The 22,614-nt window shown below is 47.5% G+C and overlaps 1 protein-coding gene across 2 annotated transcripts in view; it reads right to left on the minus strand.

Moving 5' to 3' along the window:
- Positions 1 to 2,349: 2,349 nt before the first annotated feature.
- KLHL22 (kelch like family member 22) overlaps positions 2,350 to 22,614 on the minus strand; it is a 50,037-nt gene continuing 29,772 nt past the window's right edge. For both annotated transcript variants that reach the window (XM_066365402.1, XM_066365403.1), the window contains exons 4-7: positions 21,709 to 22,427; positions 14,771 to 14,963; positions 6,349 to 6,582; positions 2,350 to 3,331 (exon numbers count right to left, since the gene is read on the minus strand). In XM_066365402.1, the coding sequence (XP_066221499.1) occupies positions 2,966 to 3,331; positions 6,349 to 6,582; positions 14,771 to 14,963; positions 21,709 to 22,427 (1,512 nt within the window). In that variant the 3' untranslated portion in view covers positions 2,350 to 2,965. The remainder of the gene's footprint in view (positions 3,332 to 6,348; positions 6,583 to 14,770; positions 14,964 to 21,708; positions 22,428 to 22,614) is intronic.

Raw genomic sequence — 22,614 nt, forward strand, 5'->3', positions numbered from 1 at the left:
TCACACCCCTGTGATCACAAATGCAAACACTTCTTGGAGACAAGTAAACAGGCCAAACCACTTCTGGGCAGTACCTCCTGGGCATGGTCATGACCTCAGCAGTGCCCTCCCAGCGCTAAAGCCCCTCCCATGGAGGCCCCCTTGGCTGCCACTGACAGCATTAGTCCATGTGGCAGCAGTGACTGCCCAGCAGTTTGTGGTGGCCTCACCCTGGCACAGACCCCAAGGCTGGAAGCACCCCAGCGGGACAGAGCTCATGAACAGGAACTTCAAACTCCATCACCTTCTTTCTCCTTCCTCCACAAAAAGCTCCTCATCCCCAAATTCCCACCTGTGAAAAACACCACTGGACAATGCCTCCACTCCTGAATGTCTCAGATCTCTACCCACCCCCATCTACATACCACCCAGAGTAGTCTCTAATCTCATATCTGGCTGTCTCCTCCACTGCCTGCAGAACAAGGACCATCCCAACCTCATGTCACTTAGACCCACAGCCCCTGCATGTGTGCCGTCACGGTCATCTCACAGCTGATGGTGAGATCTGGTGTCAAAGGCAGTGCCCATTATCTGTCTAAGACACCACTACACTGTTATCTAGAGACTAAGAAATGTGGATTGAGTGAATGATGTCCATGCACCTGGCCTGGTGCCAGGTGAATACCAGAATGAAGAAGCTGTGGGTTCTTTGGCACCCACAGACCACTGACCACCACACAGGTAAACTGTGGGAGCCTAGAGCCCAAGCCGACCATTTCTGGTCAGGATGGCTTCCCAGAGGAGGTCAACATCAAAGGATGAGAATTTTGCAGGCTGAAAGAGATGAACAAGCCAAATGAATACAGGGCCTGCGAGCTTGGGCTGCCAAAGCCCAGGGGCAGGAGGTGGTGGGAAGTGTGACCACAAATGCCAGGCTGGGCCCCAAGGCTGCAGTGGTTAGGTCAGGTTGCTGCCCATCCTCTAGGACCCCTTCAATGGCTCTAGTCTACCCCACCCCATGTTCTGCAGAGCGCCACAGACCCTACCCTCTTCCCCTGCAGCCCAGAGGTCTCTTGTCAAGTTGTGGTCAGGAACTCATGGCTCTAGGTGGAGAGAAGCACCAGCAGATTTGGGACATATTTAAGATGTGCGGCAGGGGGAGCATTGCTGGTGCTCTCCTTCCCAGATACCTCTGGGGTCTTCAGGAACTGCTAGCCTGGCCTGCCAGGTGGTGGCAGAGATAGGAAGTAATGGGTCCCTATTCTGAGCCCATGTTCTCATACCTCACCCTCAAGAGCAGGGCAGAAGACATTGGAGAATGTGATCACCTTGTCCCACTGGAAGTGACCGACCAGGGTCAACACTGGGCTTGCAACCCTGAAGTGCAAGTGCATATCACATTGGGGCTAGGGAGTGGGGGCATGTTTCCTTACAGTATCCAGGTCCCAAGAGAGAGTGAGGATGGTCACATGCATGGCCCCAAGGAGCAGGTAGCAATTTCCACTGGCCTTACCCCCACACCCCAAAGTCTTTAAAGAATCAGAAAGGAGAACTGACTGCCTGCCTCCCCCCCCCCCCCCACATCCCATCAAGTAGCTCACAATGCCTCTCTGCTTCCCTCCTATCCATGACATGGTGCCAGTCGAAGCAGGCTCTGGGCAAGACACTGAGGAACAGAGAGAAGACATAGTTGTCTTCATGCTCTGTCCAGCCAGCTGGGAGAGGAAATCATAGATTGTCTGCAGAGTGGCGCTGGCAGGGAGGCTTGTGGTAGGAGTTTGCTGGTGCAGAACCTGTGGCAGGCCGGAGAGGAATGTGTTCAGGTGGGAGCTCTGATGTGCAGAGGCAAGGCTGGTGGCCCAGACAGGCACCATCCACTGCACCCGGGAACAGATGTGCCAAGAACTCAACTCACCTGGCAAACCTGTAGGAAGTACAGCTTCCCCATCCTGACACACACTAGGATACAGGACGAAGGGAGAAGCCCATCACAACAGGGTTCCCCAAGGGCCGGGGGCCCGTTCTGAACCTCAGGATGAGCTTTACTTGGGGCTGAAGTATTGCCAATTGTTCAGAGAAGAGCTACTCATCAGAGAAGGTACTCCAGCAGGCCAGGTGACCACCTGTCACCAGGCTGGGGCAGGTCTCCAGGTGACACCCTTCTAGCCTGATAAGTGTACTGTGCTCTCGCCTCTGAGACAGGCTTTTGGCCTTCCACTGCCACGCAGCAGCTCTGGCCTTGGCTCCCATATCAGAAGTGTACGCCCAGCAGCTCTCACCAGGAAGGGAACCCCGTGCTTCCCGGTGCCGCAGCCTTGGGCAGGCTGTAAAATGAATTGGGACCATAGCCACAGGAACAATTCGTACCTTTTGTAAGATGATTTATTTCACTTATCAACAACATGGGGTTAGAAAAGCCCAGCTGTAGGGATCTTCTTATCACTAGAACCAGTTTCAAGCAAACTTATGCATCTCTGCTCCTTCTCCAGCCCTTGGGAGCTCTCAATTGCTCAAGCCTCTGGCTGCTGGATAGGTGAGAGGCCCACCCCACCCATCCCTGCTGATGGAAGGGGGCTCAATATGCCTCAGCCCTCTCATCCAGGTGTCAGTCCCCAAGTCTCTCTGGAGGACACCTTCTCATCCCAGCAGAAACCAGAACCAGGGAGCAGGAAGGCCAAGACAGCTGGTGACAGCGCACCCTGTCTGAGCTGAGGAGAAGTGAGCCTGGTAAACCCCTCCCTCTGGCAGACTAGAGCCTTCCCAAGCACTTCCCCTTTCACGGTGATCCACAGCCGAGATCTACAGAGCCCCGCAAATACCTGCTGCAAGCTGGTAGACAGGCTGGTGTGGAGGAAAGGTGGCAGCACCAGCCTGTGGGGGGTGCCAGAAGAAGGGGTCTCAACACCCTGGGGTAAAGTGCTCTGGCCTGGGCTGCCCTCAGAGCTCCCACTACCCTTCCCTTCCTGCTGACATCAGCCTCAGAGCCCTAGTCTTCGCTGGAGTTGTCAAACTCCTCCCAGTCAGACACACTCATCACCTCAGAGGCGAAGTCCGGGTCGGCCTGGCTGCGGTCAGGGGTCCCGCGGGATGGCTCAAGGAGCAGGGAACGAGGCAGGGTGAGCACACAGGCTGCCAGCCCCGAGATGGAGTTGTCCAGCTGGGGCCCCTCCTCCCAGCAGTCCTTCTCCACGTCATAGATGTGCACGTAGCCCGTGCGGCTGCCACGGTTGTGTGAGCGGCCGCCCAGCACATAGATCCTGTTGTCCAGCACAGCAATGCCAGGCTCACCATGCCCCGCTGGGAGTGGGCAGACAGACGACCACTGCCCAGATGTGCAGCTGTAGCAGGCCACCTGCAAAGTCAAGGCTGGAGTAAAGCCAGGCACCTGCTGGGACAGGGCTGCCAGCCTGGCCAAGGCCAGCTGGGCAGGGCAGCACTCTTGGCCAGCGCCTGGATTTACACCAAGGTTGAGGGACATGTGGGGTTGGGGGCAAACCCTGCCCCCCTGGAGGAAGGGCTTGGGGCCACTGTCGAAACATCCTGTCCACGGGCCGGGCTGACACTCTCTGTCCCATCTCCAGGGCCCTCAGTTGGCCTATAGCCCCCAGATGTGTGGGCATCTTCTTGTTGGCATGCTATTATTTCCATGGTCCAGTGGTACTGGTTCTCTCCCCTCCACTAAACCAAAGCTGACTGAGGTCACAGGTCCCACATACTATCTTCACCCACACCAGTGAAGACTACAAATAAAATGTGAAAATAGCTGTCTGCTGACTGACCATCAATGTTCTTTTGTCTTCAGAATTATCCCAAACAATAAACAAAAACATGGAAAAATGTTCAACCTACTAGTAACTCAAGAAATGCAAAAATAAATGGTCAGGGATAAACTGTCAACAGTTAACCAGCAACCATACCCAAAACCCATAAAACTGAATGCTGGTGAAGGTGTTCTGAAGCTGTACTGCTGTGCACTTGACTGACAAGTCAGGAAAAAAGCAATTTGGCAATATGTATTAAAAGTCATACAAATTTTACTCTTTTTTTTTTTTCAAATTTTACTCTTTTTTAAAAAGTATTTTATTTTTAAATTTATTCAGTTTTTGTTTTTTTTTTTTTTTTTTAGAGAGACAGAGAGAGAGAAAGAGAGAGAGAGAGGCCTGACCTGTGGTGGCGCAGTGGGATAAAGCGTCGACCTGGAACACTGAGGTCGCCGGTTCGAAACCTTGGGCTTGCCTGGTCAAGGCACATATGGGAGTTGATGCTTCCTGCTCCTCCCCCTTCTCTCTCTCTCTCTCTCTGTCTCTCTCTCTCACTCCTCTCTCTCTAAAAAATCAATAAATAAAATATTTAAAAAAATAAAAATAAAAAAAATAAAAATAAAAAAGAGAGAGAAGGGAGAGGAGCAGAAAGCATCAACTCTCATATGTGCCTTGGCCAGGCAAGTCCAGGGTTTTGAACCGGCGACCTCAGCGTTCCCAGGTCGACACTTTATCCCACTGCGCCACCACAGGTCAGGCCTTTACTCTTTTTTTTTTATTTATTTATTTTATTTTTCTGAAGCTGGAAACAGGGAGAGACAGTCAGACAGACTCCCGCATGCGCCCGACCGGGATCCACCTGGCACGCCCACCAGGGGCGATGCTCTGCCCACCAGGGGGCGATGCTCTGCTGCGACCAGAGCCACTCTAGCGCCTGGGGCAGAGGCCAAGGAGCCATCCCCAGCGCCCGGGCCATCTTTGCTCCAATGGAGCCTTGGCTGTAGGAGGGGAAGAGAGAGACAGAGAGGAAGGGGGGGGTGGAGAAGCAAATGGGCGCTTCTCCTATGTGCCCTGGCCGGAAATCGAACCCGGGTCCCCCGCACGCCAGGCCGATGCTCTACCGCTGAGCCAACCGGCCAGGGCCCCTTTACTTTTTTGATTTAATAATCAGCTTTGGTTTTCCAGCTTTGGTAGGTACAGTACTGGCGCTCCAAAGAAGGCCATGTCCTAATTTCTAGAACTTGTGTTACTTGACATGGCAAAAGGGACTTTGCAGGCCTAAAGGTATGGACACTGGATGGGGAATTTATCCTGGATTTTCTGGGTGGAACCACTTAGTTGCAGATGTGAAGGTCTGAGGAGAGATGAGAAGTGAGGACAACCTGATGTTGCTGGCTCTGAAGATGATGGGGCCCATACCAGGGAATGCAGAGGTCTCTAGAAGCCAAGAAGGGCCTCTAGCTGACAGCCAGCAAGAAAACAGGGACCTCAGTCCTACAACCACAAAGAACCAAATCTGCCAACATCCTGAGTGAACAAGGATATGAATTCTCCACTAGGGCTTCTATAAAGGAGAGATGCCCTGACAGCACTGAATTTTACCATGTAAGATTTATGACCTAGAGAGCTGTCAGAATACACATTGTTTTTTTGTTTAATTTTTTTTTTTATTATTCATTTTTAGAGAGGAGAGAGAGAGGGAGAGAGAGAGACAGAAAGAGAGAAGGGGGAAGGAGCTGGAAGCATCAACTCCCATATGTGCCTTGACCAGGCAAGCCCAGGATTTTGAACCAGCGACCTCAGCATTTCCAGGTCAATGCTTTATCCACTGCGCCACCACAGGTCAGGCCAGAATACACATTGTTTTAAGTTGCTAAATTTGGCCTGACCAGGCGGTGGCACAGTGGATAGAGCGTTGGACTGGGATGAGGAGGACCCAGGTTCGAGACCCTGAGGTCGCCAGCTTGAGCGCGGGCTCATCTGGCTTGAGAAAAAAAAAAAAAGCTCACCAGCTTGGACCCAAGGTTGCTGGCTGGAGCAAGGGGTTACTCGGTCTGCTGAAGACCCGCGGTCAAGGCACATATGAGAAAGCAATCAATGAACGACTAAGGTGTCGCAACGAAAAACTGATGATTGATGCTTCTCATCTCTCTCCATTCCTGTCTCTATCTATCCTTCTCTTTGACTCTCTGTCCCTGTAAAAAAAAAAAAAAAAAGTTGCTAAATTTGTGGTTAATTGTCACAGCAGCAATAGGAAATTGAAACACTAGAGTCCGCCTTACCAGGCAGTGGTGGAGTGAATAGAGCATTGGCCTGGGACGCTAAGGACCTGCATTTGAAACCCAATGTCACCGGCTTGAGTGCAGGATCACAGACATGACCCCATGGTTGCTGGCTTGAAGCCCAAGGTCACTTGAGCAAGGGGTCACTAGCTCAGCTGGAGCCCCCCAGTCAAGGCACATATAAGAAAGCAATCAATGAACAACTAAGGTGCTGCAACTGTGAGTTGATGCTTCTTATCTCTCTCCCTTCCTGTCTCTCTATCTGACTCTGTCTCTGTAAATAGATAAATAAATAAAAAATAACAAGTGCACCTGACCCCACTTACCTGGTGCACATCCCTCCTGTAGCCAGCGTCATTGTTGCTGCCTCCAATCACATACAGCTTGTCCAGGAGGGTGGCCATGCCGTGCCATGCCCGCCGTACGGGCCCATCTGCCAGAGTGTGCCAGGTGTTGCTGTCTGGGTCATAGCAGTGTGTCTCCTTTAGGTAGTCCTCCGCTCTGCGACCGCAGGTAATGTACATCTTCCCCTCCAGTGTGGCGCCAGCATGGGCATACACCTTCATGGGCCACCAAGAGAACGGGCAGGCAGGGAGGGGGCAAGAGGGCAGTGAGGAAGGGCAGCCAGAATCCCTTTCCAAGGCCATTCATACCCCACAAGTGCCTGACACCTACTGGCTTCACTGACTTCCTCTTCACATGCTGACAAAACACCCTCTGAATTTCACTGTCCAATGACCCACCCCTGTATTCTGAGTTTCCACAGGGGAAGGACAGAATCTCTGTCTTTTCATTGCCTCTATTGGAGACATTTGCATGGAAAATCTTTAAGAAAAGCTAAGAATTATTTTCAGAGTCACAGGAGAAAGGACAGCAGTTCTGGGAAACCTTGACCCACCCTCAGTCGCCTCCATCCTTCCTTCATTCCCAATGGCCAGCCAATCCTCCAGACCCTACTTTAATACATTTGTTTGCAAATTATATCTGATATGGTGAGGCAAAAAGTGAGATGCAAAAGTCAATAAAATCAACCACTAGGAGTAATTTTTAGTTATGGTTTTGTGTGGGGGGAAGAGAATATACCACCCTGCTTTTGATTCTAGTCCTCAACCTTTCATGTGGTTTCCACTGCACACTGGTGCCCAGCCACCCCGACAGGCACCCCTCACACTGGTCCCTACCGCCCCAGGGACCTCCCATCTCATACCTACCCCATGCAATGCCCTCCTGCAGTGCCGGTGGGCCCCAATGCAGGGCACTGCGTTTCTGGGGAGAGGAGCCCCATGGGGTGTAGAGGCTCCAGGGCGAGGTCCAGGGAGTCACTAACACTCAGGCTGTATGAAGACACAGCAAGTGGCTGGAGAGGTAGACAGAGTGGAGTGCAGAGGACAGAGCAGTGGGCAGGATACACACCAAGGGCTTGGGTCTTTGCCCATCAATGGTGGGGTTCTGGGAGGTTTGGGATTTAAAAAAAATTAACCCTTTGAGTAGTACGAACGTTCATGTACGTCTTCATGCCTCCTGACTATCCAGAGTACGATCGTACATGTGTAAGGCAACATTAAAAAAAGGCAAACGTATGTTCTTCTTGTTTCCATAAATTGGTTATCAAACATGATTTTAAGTTAATAAAACTGGAACTGGACCTAATTTCAGTTTTTGAAAAAAAATCTCATTCTTGGGGTCAGCAAGCATGAAAAAACTCATCGCTCAAAGGTTAAACTACACTTTGACATAAATATAGTCACATGTAGTTATAAGCAATAACAGAGGCCCCATGTACCCTTCACTCAAGAGTCCCCAGTGGTAAGGACTGTATAACTACTGTATAGGATAATATCACAACCAGAATGCTGATGTTGACACAGGTAAGACACAGGACATTTCCATCTTCACTAGGATCCTTCCTGCTGCCTGTTCACTCACACCACTGCCTTCCTGCCCTGAACTCCCTTCTTAACCCCTGGCAACCACGAATCTGTTCTCCATTTTGTCATTTCAGAAGTGGTATATGAATAGAATCATGTAGTATATAACCTTTTGAGAATGCCTTTCTATGCCAAACTAGGTTCACCCATGTTTCTGCTTGTATCCATAGTTCATTCTTTGTCACCAAGTAGTATTCCATGCTGCGTACCAACCACAGTTTGTTTACCCATTCATCAGTTGAAGGATATTTGATATTTTCCAGTTACTGGCTGTTACCAATAAAGCTACTGTAAGTATTTGTGTACAATCTTTGTTACTCTGGGGTAAATGCCCAGGATGGCAACTGCTTGGTCTCATGGTAAGTAGAAGTTAACTTTTAAAAGACACTGCCAAATTCTTTCCCAGCATGGCTGTACCATTTATTCCCACCAGCAGTGTATGGCGTGAACCAGTTTTTCTGCATCCTTGCCAGCATTTAGTGTTGGCACTATTTTTAACAGTAGCCATTTTGAGAGGTGGTTTTCTCATTGTGGCTTTAATTTACATTTCCCTAATAATTAATGATGTGCTCGTTTGCCATATGTATATCCTATTCCTTGAAATGTCTCAAGTCTTTTTGCCTTTTTTTTTTTTAAATTATTCATTGATTTTAGAGAAAGGAAGGGAGAAGGGAAGAAAGGGGGAGAGAAAAAGAGAGAGAGAGAGAAGAGAGAACATCAATCTGTTTCTGTATGTGCCCCGACTGGGAATCAAACCAGCAACCTCTGCGTATCAGGACAATGCTCTAACCAACTGAGCTATCTGACCAGGGCTGCCTTCTTTCTAATGGGTCTATTTGTGTGTGTGTGTGTGTTTTACTGATAAGTTTTGAGAGCTCTTTATATATGTTAACTAGTCCTTTGTCAGATATGGGATTTGCAAATATTTCTCCCATTCTGCAGCTTGTCTTTTCATCTTAACAGGTTCTTCTGGAAAAGCAAAGCAAAAGTATGTAGTTCTGATAAATTACAATTTATCAAATTTTCTTTTCATGGCTTATACTTTGGGAATAAAAACTAACTACTCACTGCCTAGCTCTAGATTGTGAAGATTTTCATCTATTTTTCCTAAAAGATTTAGTTTTACATTTAGGTCTGTAAAAACCTTTTTCAGGGGCCTGACCTGTGGTGGCGCAGTGGATAAGGCGTCTACCTGGAAATGCTGAGATCGCCAATTCAAAACCCTGGGCTTGCCTGGTCAAGGCACATATGGGAGTTGATGCTTCCAGCTCCTCCCCCCTTCTCTCTCTCTGTCTCTCTCTCCTCTCTCTCCCTCCCTGTTTCTCCTCTCTAATAATGAATAAATAAATTAATTAATTAAAAAAAAAACCTTTTCAGTTAATTTTTGTGTAATGTCTGAGGCTTGATTGATGTTCATTTTTTTTTTTTTTGCCTACAGTATCCAATTGCTCCAGTATAATTTCTTGAAAGATTGTTTCCTCTATTTAAGTGCTTTTGTACCTTTGTCAGAAATCAGCTAGATGCATGTAAGTTAAGAAAAAAAAATCAGTTGGGTATATTTGTGTGGGTCTATTTCTGGATTTGCCATTCTGTTCCATTGATCTGTGTCTCTCCCTCTACCAATACCACAGTGGTGATTACTGTAGCTATATAATAAGTCTTGAAACTGGGTAGACTGATTCTTCCCACTTCATTATTTTTCAAAATTATTTGAGCTATTCTAGATCCTTTGCCTTCCCATATAAATTTCAGGATAATCACTATACCTACAAAAATACTTGCTGGGGTTTTTATAGGAATCAAGTTAAATTACTGTATATCGATTTGAAAAGAACTGAAATTTTTATTATTTGAGTCTTCTAATTCATGAATATGGTATATCTCTCCATTTATTTATATCTTCTTTCATCAGCATCTTAAATTTTCAGCATATAAATCCTACAAATGTTTTGTTAGGTTTCTACCTAAGCGTTTCATATTTTGAGCAATTTAAAAATATATATTTATTTACTGATTTTTTTTTAGAGAAGGGAGGAGTGAGAAGTATCATCTCATAGTGGCCTCACTTTAGTTGTTCAATGATTGCTTGTTATATATGCCTTGACTAGGCAAGCCCAGGGTTTTGAACGAGCAATCTCAACATTCCAGGTCAACACTCTATACCAGTGGTAGTCAACCGGATCCCTACTGCCCACTAGTGGGCGTTCCAGCTTTCATGGTGGGTGGTAGCAGGGCAACCAAAGTATAAATAAAAAGATAGATTTAACTATAGTAAGTTGTTTTATAAAGATTTATTCTGCCAAACTTAGCGAAAATCCAACATAAAGTACTTGGTAAGTAATTACTATTATATGCTTTAACTTACTGTAACTCTGCTTTATAAATTTTATAAAGTAAAGTTACTTCCCTACTTTATAAATCACCATTACTGTGGAACCAGTGGGCAGTTAGAAAATTTTACTACTAACAGATACAAAAGTGGGCGGTAGGTATAAAAAGGTTGACTACCCCTGCTCTATACACTGCACCACCACAGGTCAGGCTTTTTGAGTAATTTTTAATGGCGTTATATATTTTATTTTATTTTTTATTAATTAACGGCGTTATATTTTTAATGTCAGTGTCCATGTGTTTATTGCTAGTACACAGAAATACAATTGATTTTTGTGTTTATCTTATATCCTACAATCTTGCTAACTCACTTATTTGTGTTAGGATTTTTGGGGGAGGGTAAATTGCTTAAGATTTTTGGCAATCTGTCATCTGTAGAGTCAGTTTTAATTCTTACTTTTCAGCCTGACCTGTGGTGGCGCAGTGGATAAAGCTTCGACCTGGAAGTGCTGAGGTCACCGGTTTGAAGCCCTGGGCTTGCCTGGTCAAGGCACATATGGGGGTTGATGCTTCCAGCTCCTCCCCACCTCCTCTCTCTCTCCCTCTCTGTCTCTCTCTCTCCCTTTCTCTCTCCTCTCTAAAATGAATAAATAAAATTAAAAAAAAACCCAAACAAACATGCAAAACTATAATTCTTACTTTTCAATTTGCATGCCTTTCTTTTCTTGCCTTATTTCACTGGCTAAAACTTCCAGGACTATGTTGAATTAAGAGTGGTGAGAGCAGCCAAGTTTACCCTGTTTCCCATCTTAGGGGAAAAGCATTCAATCAGTTTTCACGATTAAGTCTAATGTTAGTGGTAGGATTTTTGTAGATGTTGTTCATCAAGTTGAGGAACTTCATCTCCATTCTTATTTTTTAAATTTGATCATGAAAAGATGACACATATTGTCAACTGTTGTTTTCTTCATTCGCTGATATGAACATATGATTTTAATTGGTGAATTACACTGATTAAATTTCAAATACAAAACCAGCCTCCCAGCTCTATAATCAACCCCATTTGGCAATGGTGTAGTGGTTTCTTTTTTTTTTTTCTTCTTTTTTTACAGAGGCAGAGATAGACAGGGACAGACAGACAGGAACGAAGAGAGATGAGAAGCATCAATCATCAGTTTCTCGTTGCGCATTGCAACTTCTTAGTTGTTCATTGATTGCTTTCTCACATGTGCCTTGACTGTGGGCCTTCAGCAGACCGAGCAACCCCCTGCTGGAGCCAGTGACCTTGGGTCGAAGCTGGTGAGCTCTTTGCTCAAGCCAGATGAGCCCGCGCTCAATCTGGCGACCTCGGGGTCTCGAACCTGGGTCCTTCCGCATCCCAGTCCGACGCTCTATCCACTGCGCCACCACCTGGTCAGGCTGTAGTGGTTTCTTTTGTTTGTTTTTTAAATTATATTTGCTAGTATTTTGTTAAGGACATTCAGGTGTATATTTATAAGAGATTAGTCCCCTATTTTGGTACTCCCTTTGCCTGGTTTTGGTATTCAGGTAATATTAACTGCATATAATGAATTAGGAAGTATCGTCCTCTATTTTGGGGGGGATCATGCAAAATTGCTATTAACTTTTCTTTAAATGTTTGAGAAAATTCTCTAGTGAAATCATCTGGACTTAGGAATTCCTCAACAGGTGCAGAGCTATTCAAATTATCTGTTCTATGTCGTGAAGATTGTAGTTTAAAAAAAAAAAAAGATTGGCCCTGGCCAGTTGGCTCAGCAATAGAGCGTCGGCCTGGTGTGCGGGAGACCCGGGTTCAATTCCCGGCCAGGGCACATAAGAGAAGTGCCCATTTGCTTCTCCACCCCCCCCTCCTTCCTCTCTGTCTCTCTCTTCCTCTCCCGCAGCCAAGGCTCCATTGGAGAAAAGATGGCCCGGGCGCTGGGGATGGCTCCTTGGCCTCTGCCCCAGGCACTAGAGTGGCTCTGGTCGCGGCAGAGCGACCCCACGGAGGGGCAGAGCATCGCCCCCTGGTGGGCAGAGCATCGCCCCTGGTGGGCGTGCTGGGTGGATCCCAGTAGGGCGCATGCGGGAGTCTGTCTGTCTCTCCCCGTTTCCAGCTTCAGAAAAATACAAAAAAAAAAAAAAAAGATGGTCGTTTTTTTTTTTGAGTAATTGGTCCATTTCATCTAAGTTGTCAAATTTACACATGTAGAGTTGTTTGTAATATTCCCTTACTATTCTTTTGGTATCTGCAGGATTTTTAGGAATACCCAATTTTATTCTTGATATTTTAAATTGTCTTCTCTTTTATGGGGGGGGGGTCAATCTTGCTAAAAGTTTGCCAACTGTACTGATCTTGTGGGGGAAAAACAGTTTTTTGTTTGATTTTCTCTATTGCTTATCTCCTTTTAATTCCATTGATTTCTGCTCTTTATTATTTCCTTTCTTCTGCTTGATTTAGGTATGTTTTGCTCTTCTTTTTCCAGGTCTTTGAGGTAGGAGCTTAGATTATTGATTTGAGACCCACTCCCCCCAATGTATACTCTTAGTGCTATAAAATTTCCTGGCAGAACTTTAGCTAGATGCAACAAATCTTGACATGTTGCCTTTTCATTTTATTCAGTTCAAGGTATTTTTATTATTCACTTTGACTTATGGATTATTTAGAAGTGTGTTGTTTACTAGTTTTCAACAGTCTGGATGGTTTACCTCCAAACTATACCTTAAACCCACCCGTCTCCCTCCTTCTCTCACAGCCTCCATCCTAGCACAAAAATTCTGTCTTTGCTCCTGCTTCTCTAAACCCTCTTCTCTTCACAAACACTCCCCATTTTTCCCCTTTCTCAGAATAAACTGTGAAGTCCCCTCCTGGTCCAGAAGGTCCTTCCTCCTTCAGTCTCACATTTCCTTAGATGGAACTTCCCCAAATAGTCTATCTAGATTTGTCCTTCCAGACACCCCCTCCCTGGGGACTGTTTAGCTCAACTCCCTCTTAATTTCCTCACTGCACTTAACACAATTGGCAATTATTTTACAGATTTGCTTAGTGGTTAAGAGTAGTCTCTCCTGCTAGGCCATAAACACCACTGGGGAACCTTTGTCAGTTTTTGTCACCACTGCATCCCCAGGTCTTGGTATAGGCCGGGTACGTGCTTAATAAATAGTTGCTGAAGAAATGAACGTAGGAAAGACCATTGGCAGTCAGAGAGAAGCTGATTGAAGGCCAAGGGTGCCCCTCTGTGGCCACACTACAGAACTGCGGCTTCTCAGACAAAACTCTCCTCCCCCAAACACAATCAGGAAAAGATTCTCTCACTCCCATATCTCATACCCTTCCAGAGTGGAATTCAGGAGTCATCCTCATCCACCATGTCTCAAGGAACCCTGATATATCCTATGAAAAATCTGTTTCTCCCGGATGAGGGCTTCCTCCCCCCAAACTGAAGAGCAAGGAGCATGCCAGCTTTCCCTGCCTGGGAGGAACCACGGTGGGAGACCCTAGCTATGGAGAGGAGCTGGACCCATCAGGAAGGTCCCTATCTCCCAGGGGTCAAAGCCTACAGCCCAGGGGACTGGGGAAGGGTGAGAGATAACAAAAAAGATAAACAAAGACGGTGTGAAAAGAGGTTTCAATAGGCAGAGCTCCTGCCAAGGTCCCAGAGCTAGTTCAGGAGAGCTCAAGGCAGAGCTCTACACACGTCCCCCATGCTATCCCTTGCTTTTGAGGTGCTCAGGGATCCCAAAAGTATGTAACAGCTGCTCTGAAAATGACAATGCTGGTGTAAACAGGGTGCATAACCTGCTCCCAGGGGCTGGGACCCGGAACATGGCAGATCAGCAAAGCCTCTTCCTTGCGCCCCTGGGATCTCACATCTGGTTTTGGGGTCAGGGTCCCAGTACCCCAAAGCCATAGGACAAAAAAGAAAGACTTCCCTAAAGCATTGCCTTTGCACAATAAACATAAGTTTAAACATCTCCAAATTGGGAAAAAACCAAGGTATTGCAGGAGGTACATGATTAAAAAGAAAAACATAAAAAATACAAATTTTCAAATGTTTTTGGCATTTTAAAGGCCCTGCCCTCTCCAGGGGGCCTATTGAGGGGGAAGCATGAGGCTTCTGAGCCTTCATCTCTCTCGTTTAACTCTTTGGACACATCCTAGCTCATCTCAGCTGTGCTAATGGATAGATGAGAGGAAGTTTTCCATCTCCACTTGAACCTCAGGGTTAAAGCAGCTTCCTGGGGCCAACGTGGCAAGACCAAAAAGGGGGTGAAATTTGGGGGAATGAGGTCTGGACATTTGATAAGGCTCTCCTTAGGTAGCTGGCAGAACCTCCGGGTCCCCCAACCTGCTTCCAGTGCAGGGTCTTTGAAGGGATGTGGACTCCGCTCAGTGGGCCTGATTCCCTGGCTTGGCCTTCAACTTACTCCATACACCCCAGAAAGGAAAGCGGATGGGAAAAGGTCCCTTTTGGTGGGGCTTCTTTACCTCCCTCTTGAGTGGGGCCACGTAGGTCCAGGAGTTGGTGGCAGGGTCGTAGCGCTCCACAGTATTCAGGTCATTGTGGTAGTCACGGCCTGCCACTGCGTAGATGTACCCACCCACGACACACACACACAAGTCGGCGTGCTCCTGCTGCAGGGACTGGATCTGGAACCAGCGGTTGTGCCGCGGGTCATACCTTTTGAGGGAACATGAGGACAGCACATCACTGACAGGCAGGACAGCACCTCCTGCTCCGCCCATGTCCCCTGAATCCTCCCTTGGCTGCCTTCACACACAAGCACACACCCACTCACATCTGTGGCAGCAGGCTGCTGCTACACAGATGGGAGGTATGGTCAGAAGCCTCCTGGGTTTCTGCCCACAAAGCTGGACCCTTCTAGGTATAGCCTCTCACATGGTTTCTAGCCACTTTACTATTCATCCCAGGTTGCCCAAGGGTGTTCTTACAGCTACCTCTATCTCACCAGTCTAATCTCATGGTCCTCATAGCTCTGCCCACATTCACTCAGAATGGTCATTGTCTGACCTGTGGTGGTACAGTGATAAAGCGTTGACCTGGAATGCTGAGGTCGTCAGTTCAAATCCCAGGGCTTGCTCAGTCAAGGCACATATGAGAAGCAACTCCTATGAACTGATGCATTCCACTCCCCCTCTCTCTAAAATCAATAAATTTAAAAAAAATCAGAATGGCCATTAATCATGGATGGGCACCATAGCCTTCCAGCCTCTAGCCAACACCAAAAGTCCCTCATGCATGGTCTGCTTGAGCCTGCCCTATGAAGTGCCCACACACACTCACCTTCAGCACATCCCTGTCCTTCATCCCTTTGAGTACCTCATGCTTTCCCAACCTCCCCAGCTGGGGTGTCCTCTCCACTGCCCAAGGTTGCCCTCTCTGCAAAAGTTGGCGTGTCTTCTCCCACACTGGATTGTGGATACCATGAGAATGGGGTCCCCTCTGGGATTCCAGGCACTCCCATGAAGCTGGAGGAGTCAGCCTGGGCTAAAGGAGCACTGCTGGGCCAACAAGGAGAGTGGACATGAGGTGGAAAAAGCCAACCTCCACTGAGCTACTGCTCAGCCCAACCCACTGTTACCATAACTTGCTCTCTTGACGTGGCGGCCACTTTCACATCCCTTTCACTGGAGATGAAACTGTCCCCATGTCACAGCCTTGCCCTCTCCTTGCTTCCCCATCAATCTTTGAAAAAAGTCTAGTTCCCAAGCAGCAGCTTATCCTGCACTACTGCAGAGCCTGCCCCACCCCCTCTTCTGACTTCAAAGGAATTCAAATTCTCAACCCAGGTGATATCAGCCACTCCAGAACAACCAACTATAACCCGTGCTTTCTCCTGCAATTTGGACCTAAACTGCAATGGCCTCCTCGCCATCTCTAGCTGGCTACTTGCCTGTCCTAAATGGAACCACCTGCTCTCTCTGTACACTGATCCCATCCTCACCAGCAAAGCTACTGCTCACACTCCAAAATCCTATCACTGCAGCCCAGGCCATTTACAGCCCAAGTCCACACCCACCTTTCTAGCATTCACAGCCTGGCCCAGGCTTGCTCCACTTCCAAGGGTACTGCCTCTACCCCTTCTTTCCATGCCCCAGGCCATTTGGGGCACCAAAGTAGGTGTGATATTTGGGTGAATGCAGATGGTCACAGAGCTTCAAGGGGCCAGGGCCCCGAGAGCCTGAGGCCCAAAGCCCACTCTTTCCCTGACTGGCATATGGCCCTTTTCCCTGGGCATTCATCTACCCAGGCACCTGCATTTGAGCTCCTGCTTCTAGAGCCTCCTTGCTCAACAGACAAAGCATAGATATAGCCTCTTTCAGATAAGTATTTTTATTTCTCCACTGGAAGGCCGACTCCAAAAGGGTAAGTTGAACTTCAAATGGTTCAGAAGAGAGTGAATAGTTTTCTTTGGCCTGTGTCATATGCTTGTCAGTGAAGAGATCAGATGTACCCTTTGCTCCAAAGCACAAGCCAGACACGTTCTGTAGCTGATTCTCCCCAGCCAGGACATTCCCTCCCTGACAGCCAGGAAACAATTGCAGGAAACAAGCTGCCTCAGGAGGTCAGAGACAACGGGAGAGACAGAACATGCACCTTGGTCACACAGAGACGCAGGCCTGAATCCCAGCTCTGCCTCTGTAGCTGGTTTCATCCAGACATCAGTTTTACTCTTGGCACCCATTCAGTTTCTACACCTGTCCAATGGGGTGATGTCATCTGCCTAGAAAAGCTATCATGAAGGATCATAACGAGACAACACACATAAAAAGGATCCTTGTCAACCTGATGAGAGTTTATAAAGGACTCAGGTGGCCCTGGCCGGTTGGCTCAGTGGTAGAGCATCGACCTGGCGTGCAGGAGTCCCGAGTTCAATTCCCAGCCAGGGCACACAGGAGAAGCGCCCATCTGCTTCTCCACCCCTCCCCCTCTCCTTCCTCTCTGTCTCTCTCTTCCCCTCCCGCAGCCAAGGCTCTATTGGAGCAAAGTTGGCCCGGGCACTGAAGATGGCTCTATGGCCTCTGCCTCAGGCGCTAGAATGGCTCTGGTTGCAACAGAGCAATGCCCCAGATGGGCAGAGCATCGCCCCCTGGTGGGCGTGCTGGGTGGATCCCGGTTGGGCGCATGCGGGAGTCTGTCTGACTGCCTCCCTGTTTCCAACTTCAGAAAAATACAAAAAAAAAAAAAAAAAAAAAAAAAAAGGACCCAGGTATATGTCTGTATTCCCAGACCCCAGCGTAGCACTTGAAGTGAGATTACCAGCAGTGAAATCATTCCTTTACTGTGCAAATAGGTATTGGCCATCCAACATGGATCAGGCACAGTGCTCAGTGCTGGGGATCCAGAGGCAAATCAAGACAAGGGCCCTGCTTTCCACTGTGGAATGAGAAACAAGCTGAAGACAACAAAGTGAAAAAGTGCTCGATGTAATGCAGATACCACAAAAAATAACAGGTAAATAACAGAGAGAGTGATCCACCTGGCTGTGGAGTCTGGGGAGAGCAAAGCTCTCTTATGGAGCTGAAGGAGGGTCTCCTGAGAAGGGGGCATTTGAGACATGAATGACCAGAGTCACAGCCAGGTGAAGGTTGGGCTGGGAACAGGCAGCCAGGACAGTCCAAGAGTGCACCACTCAGAGGCCCTGGCAATTGGCTGGATGATACCTTCTACCGTCTTCCCTGTGCACGACACCCATTCGTGTACATGTCTATTTTTCCCTATTTCTTTTCTTTTTTTTTAAATTTTTTCCTTTCAGCCAAGCTCACAGCTCTGGGACAAATGCACAGAGAGCAGTGAAGGAGGAAGGGGAAACCCACTAGCCAGCCAGATCAGTCAAATCAAACCTGGCAATCAATGGGGTGACAGATTTCACATCCTCTTCTTCCCTATTCTGAGTCAAATACAAATCAGCATCCTCCACGAGTGAGACAAGACCCTCCAGATACTTCTGCTTACCTCCTTCTCTGGTCTCCTGCCCTCACAACTTCCTAGACAGAGTTCACTTGGATTTGTGGTTTCCGATTTAAGGAAACACACACACATATATACACATATAGGTATTCACCATACATCAATAATTTAAAGATAACCACAGTTTCTGATTTCTTAGTTCCTCACTGTATCCTATATCCCACATTTTCCTCTTTATTGGATTAATTTTCAACTTTGTCAGAATAAATCCTGGAGTATCATTCTTCTTCTAATAAAAATAAGCTTTATTGTAGCATATAAGGATATAATGTTTTAATCTATTTTTTTAATTTATTGATTTCAAAGAGAGAGAGAAAGGGAGAGAGGGAGAGAGAAACATCAATTTGTTGTTCCACTTATTTATGCGTTTATTGGTTGATTCTTGTGTTTCCTGACCTGGGATCAAATCTGTAACCTTGACGTATCAGGAGGATGCTCTAACCACCTGAGTACAGGCCAGGGCAGTTTTAATCACTTTAAGACAGATTTTATTTTATTTTATTTTAAAAGATTTTATTTATTCACTTTTAGAGAAAGAAGAAGAGAGAGAGAAGGAGGGAGGAGCAGGAAGCATCAACTCCCATATGTGCCTTGACCAGGCAAGCCCACGGTATCGAACCGGCAACCTCAGTGTTCCAGGTCGATGTTTTATCCACTGTGCCACCACAGGTCAGGCTTAAGACAGATTTTAGATCACCTTACTGCAACCTCAGACGTGAAATCTACAGTTGGTACAAATATGTTCCTTGTTAAATTTAGTAGACCTTTTCTTCAGTTTTTCCATGACTTAAGCATTCCCATGACTATTAATAAAATCCATTACAATTAAAATATTTTTTGAAATATACTTTAAAACAACAAAGTGAACAAGTGCTCAAAGTAATGCAGATACCACAGGTAAGGAGAGAGAGTGATCCACCTGGCTGTGGGGTCTGGAGAGAGCAAAGCTCTCTTATGGAGCTGAAGAAGGGTCTCCTGAGAAGGGGGCATTTGAGACATGAATGACTAGATTAATAGTCAAGGGAATACCTAACAAAAAACCAAATTTTTATTTTAAGTAGGGTCAGGGCATGTGGCAACATGAGACCGGCTACTTCCAGGTAAGGCATGCAGCCACTTTCCGTAGCCCACAGAGCTGTAGCTATGGAAAAGGTGCAAACACAAAAGGTGGATAACAAAGATGAGTCAAAAAAAGGAAAGACAGTGAGACAGAGGTATCTTGGAGGCAAATACAACTGGCTCCAAAAGACCTAATTTTTTTATATAGTTTCTATACCAAGGCTTTAAGATGTAACCTGGTAAGTCCCTAGCTCCTTAAAATGCAAACCCTAATTTACTGCAAAATCTTGTTTTATTATATTTTGAGAGTCTATGGGTTCTAAGGCTGGTAAAGTATAGAAGGGGAGAGAGGAGAGAACCAAACACTTAGATCACTCAAATTAAGATCCACCTTCCGCCTGACCTGTGGTGGCGCAGTGGATAAAGCGTTGACCTGGAATGCTCAGGTTGCCAGTTTAAAACCCTGAGCTTGCCTGGTCAAGGCACACATGGGAGTTGATGCTTCCTGCTACTCTCCCCCCACTTCTTTCTCTCTCTATCTTGCTCTCTTTCTCCTCAATAAAATAAATAAAAAGTATTAAAAAAAGTAAAAGATCCACCTTCCATCTGGCAACTTAAGAATCCACTGGGAAATTAAGGACACATATACTCTGTACAGATGCCCGACCCCAGGGCCCTCCTCACCACCTCGCCAGATGCTCTGAAGCCCAGGCCCTCAGTGATGCCTGATCCTACCAGGCAAGTCTCACAATTCCACCTGCTGCAGTGATCAAACTTCCTGACTGGAGTTTGAGGCTGTGGTTATCAATCACAGTGGCTGATATTAGAATTTTCCAGAGTCCAGCTTGGTTCTCACACCACATGTTCAAGGGAATCTTAGACCAGTCTTGTGTGAAATGCATATAACAGGACAGATTTGGGCCAACAGCATCCTCTCACCCTGCAGCTTCCCTGTAGGCACACAGCCACCCTACCACGTGCTGAGGACCAGACACCACAATACTTTGGAGATGTGCTTTACAAGTCTGTGGGTTGCTCAGCAGGGAGATCTGGCCTTGGATCTCCAATTGGAAGCAGAGTTCCCTAAAAAAAAACTTCAAGGCTTGGCTGGATGTTTGAAACTGGTGTTCCCCATGCCCACTGGGGACGGTGTTTGGTATGACTAAAGGTATTGTTTCCTCCTTTTGAATTCATTGTGCTCCTGTTTGACCACACATGCTGCCAGGCTTTGGGTCTCACCAGTTTAATAGAGGTTATCACTTCCTGGGGCCAGAAAATCAGAGGTGGCTGAAGAATAGTCACCTCTTCCTCAGTGCTGGTCACCCTGTTTCTGAGAGGCATAGCCAGGCCAGTCCCCACCCTACCCCCACCACAGAAGATAAAAGCATGGACATGAACTTGGTCTGCATCTAGCTCAGAGACGCCAGAAGCAGTTGGTAATCTCTTTCTCTGCAGTGCCATCTCTCAGCTTGTCCAGGGCAGAAACTTCCCACAGGCACCAAATCCCAAGAAATCAAACCAAAGTACAGTGAAAGGGGCTCTGGAAAGCTAACAGTTGCTATGGTAGGGATCTGCCTTACTTCCCTTGTTCTGCCCAAGAAGATGGATTTGTAAGATCACAGCCTTATACACTGACAGAGATAAAGCCTCCTACAGACCACAGCAGTCCACAAAACCCCCTCTCAGAAAGAAAATTGTCTCCTCCAGGGACCACGTGCCCAACACATGGCTAACGACAGGGTGGAGGGTAAGGGTGGGACTGGGCACTGGCATGAGGCTCAGTGATGCCTGTCAGCCTTTCATGCTCCCCTGGGCGGAGGACCGCACACTCAGGGGAGCAGAAGCAACAGGATGCCATACTCTACCTTTGGCTTGTGGTCAGAAGAGCAAAGCAGACAGGCAAAGGGAAGCTGGGATGAAACGTGTCAAAGTTCAAGAGAGGGCAAAAGGAAGAAGCAGTTGCCTATCCAGTGCTTCCAGCTCCTACGTCTCTTCCTTCTGTGGTCCAACCACCCTTCCTGCTACAGGCTCCCCTCCCCTGTGCTCAGCCAAGTGCAGAGTCACAACCCAGTCCCTCACAGACAGGACAGCAGGGTGTGATCCAGGGTGAGTATGCTTCTGAGAAGGGGACAAGAGTGAAAGAAAGCATTCCAGGTACCCCTTTCTTTATGTCACTGCCAGAAGGAATTAACCTGGAATTTATTCCACAAAAAAGGGGTATTCTAACAAGCACAAGATTAATAAAAAAGGCTGACTGCCTTAGTTCTTAGCCATGTGCCCATGCAGAACCCACTCCCTTCTCATCCCTCTGAGCCCATGGCTCCTACCTACAGCATCATCCATAGACAAAGGTGCAGTAAGCGCCCTTTCTTACCTCCAGCATCGGGACTCAGCGCGAAATCCTTGGACATTGTTGTCCCCTCCGATCAGGTACACGAAATTGTTGAGTACTGCGATGCCCTGGTTGGACATGCGGGGGGCCAGGGAGGAGGTGAAGTGCTTCCACTCTCCCAGCAGGGGGTTCAGGTACCTGGCCTGGTCGCTGAGGACAGTGGATGGTGTGGAGTGAATGCCCCCAAAACCTACAATGCACTGGAAGTCTGACCGTAGCTCCGTCTGTGGGCCCTGCAGGCTGGGCTGCAAGCTCTCATTCCGGTGGTACATAAGAGCATTGGCCACTGTGTCCCTCAGTGGGCTGGGGTCCAGCTTGTCATGCAGCCGCTGGAGGACCTCAGCTTCCATTAGGGGAAACCGCACCGTCTCAAGGAGTTTGGGGGGCTCATGCAGTGAGATCTGGTCTGCCTGTACCTGCTCCAGGGTGTAATGGTAGAGCAGGGCACCCTCATACACCTCAGTCTCACAGGAGACTTCCAGGCAATTGCTGCTGAGGAGGGAGTAGACCTTCTCCAGAGGAAGCTGGCGGTACTTATCAGTCCTTGAGAAGGCCACAAAGTTTTTGAGAATGTAGGTGTCTAATTGCTTGGTCAGACGGCTCAAGTCAAACAGTTCTGCCAGCCGGTAGACATCAAGGATGTTCTCCTCGTCCACCCAGGACATGAGGAAATCACAGCAGAAATGGATGATTTCTGGGATCTGTGAAGAAAACAAGACCCATTCAAGCCTGGGAAACTGTCTGTGCACAGAAGACAGTGACAGCAGTTGCATGGTTTATGTGGCCGTCCTCTAAAGTAGGCCCCACTTGGCCCTGGCTGGTTGACTCAATGGTAAAGCATTGGCCTGGCATGTGTAAGTCCCAGGTTCGATTCCTGGTCAGGGCACA

This window comes from Saccopteryx leptura, chromosome 2 (assembly GCF_036850995.1).
Source record: "Saccopteryx leptura isolate mSacLep1 chromosome 2, mSacLep1_pri_phased_curated, whole genome shotgun sequence".
NCBI lineage: Eukaryota > Metazoa > Chordata > Mammalia > Chiroptera > Emballonuridae > Saccopteryx > Saccopteryx leptura.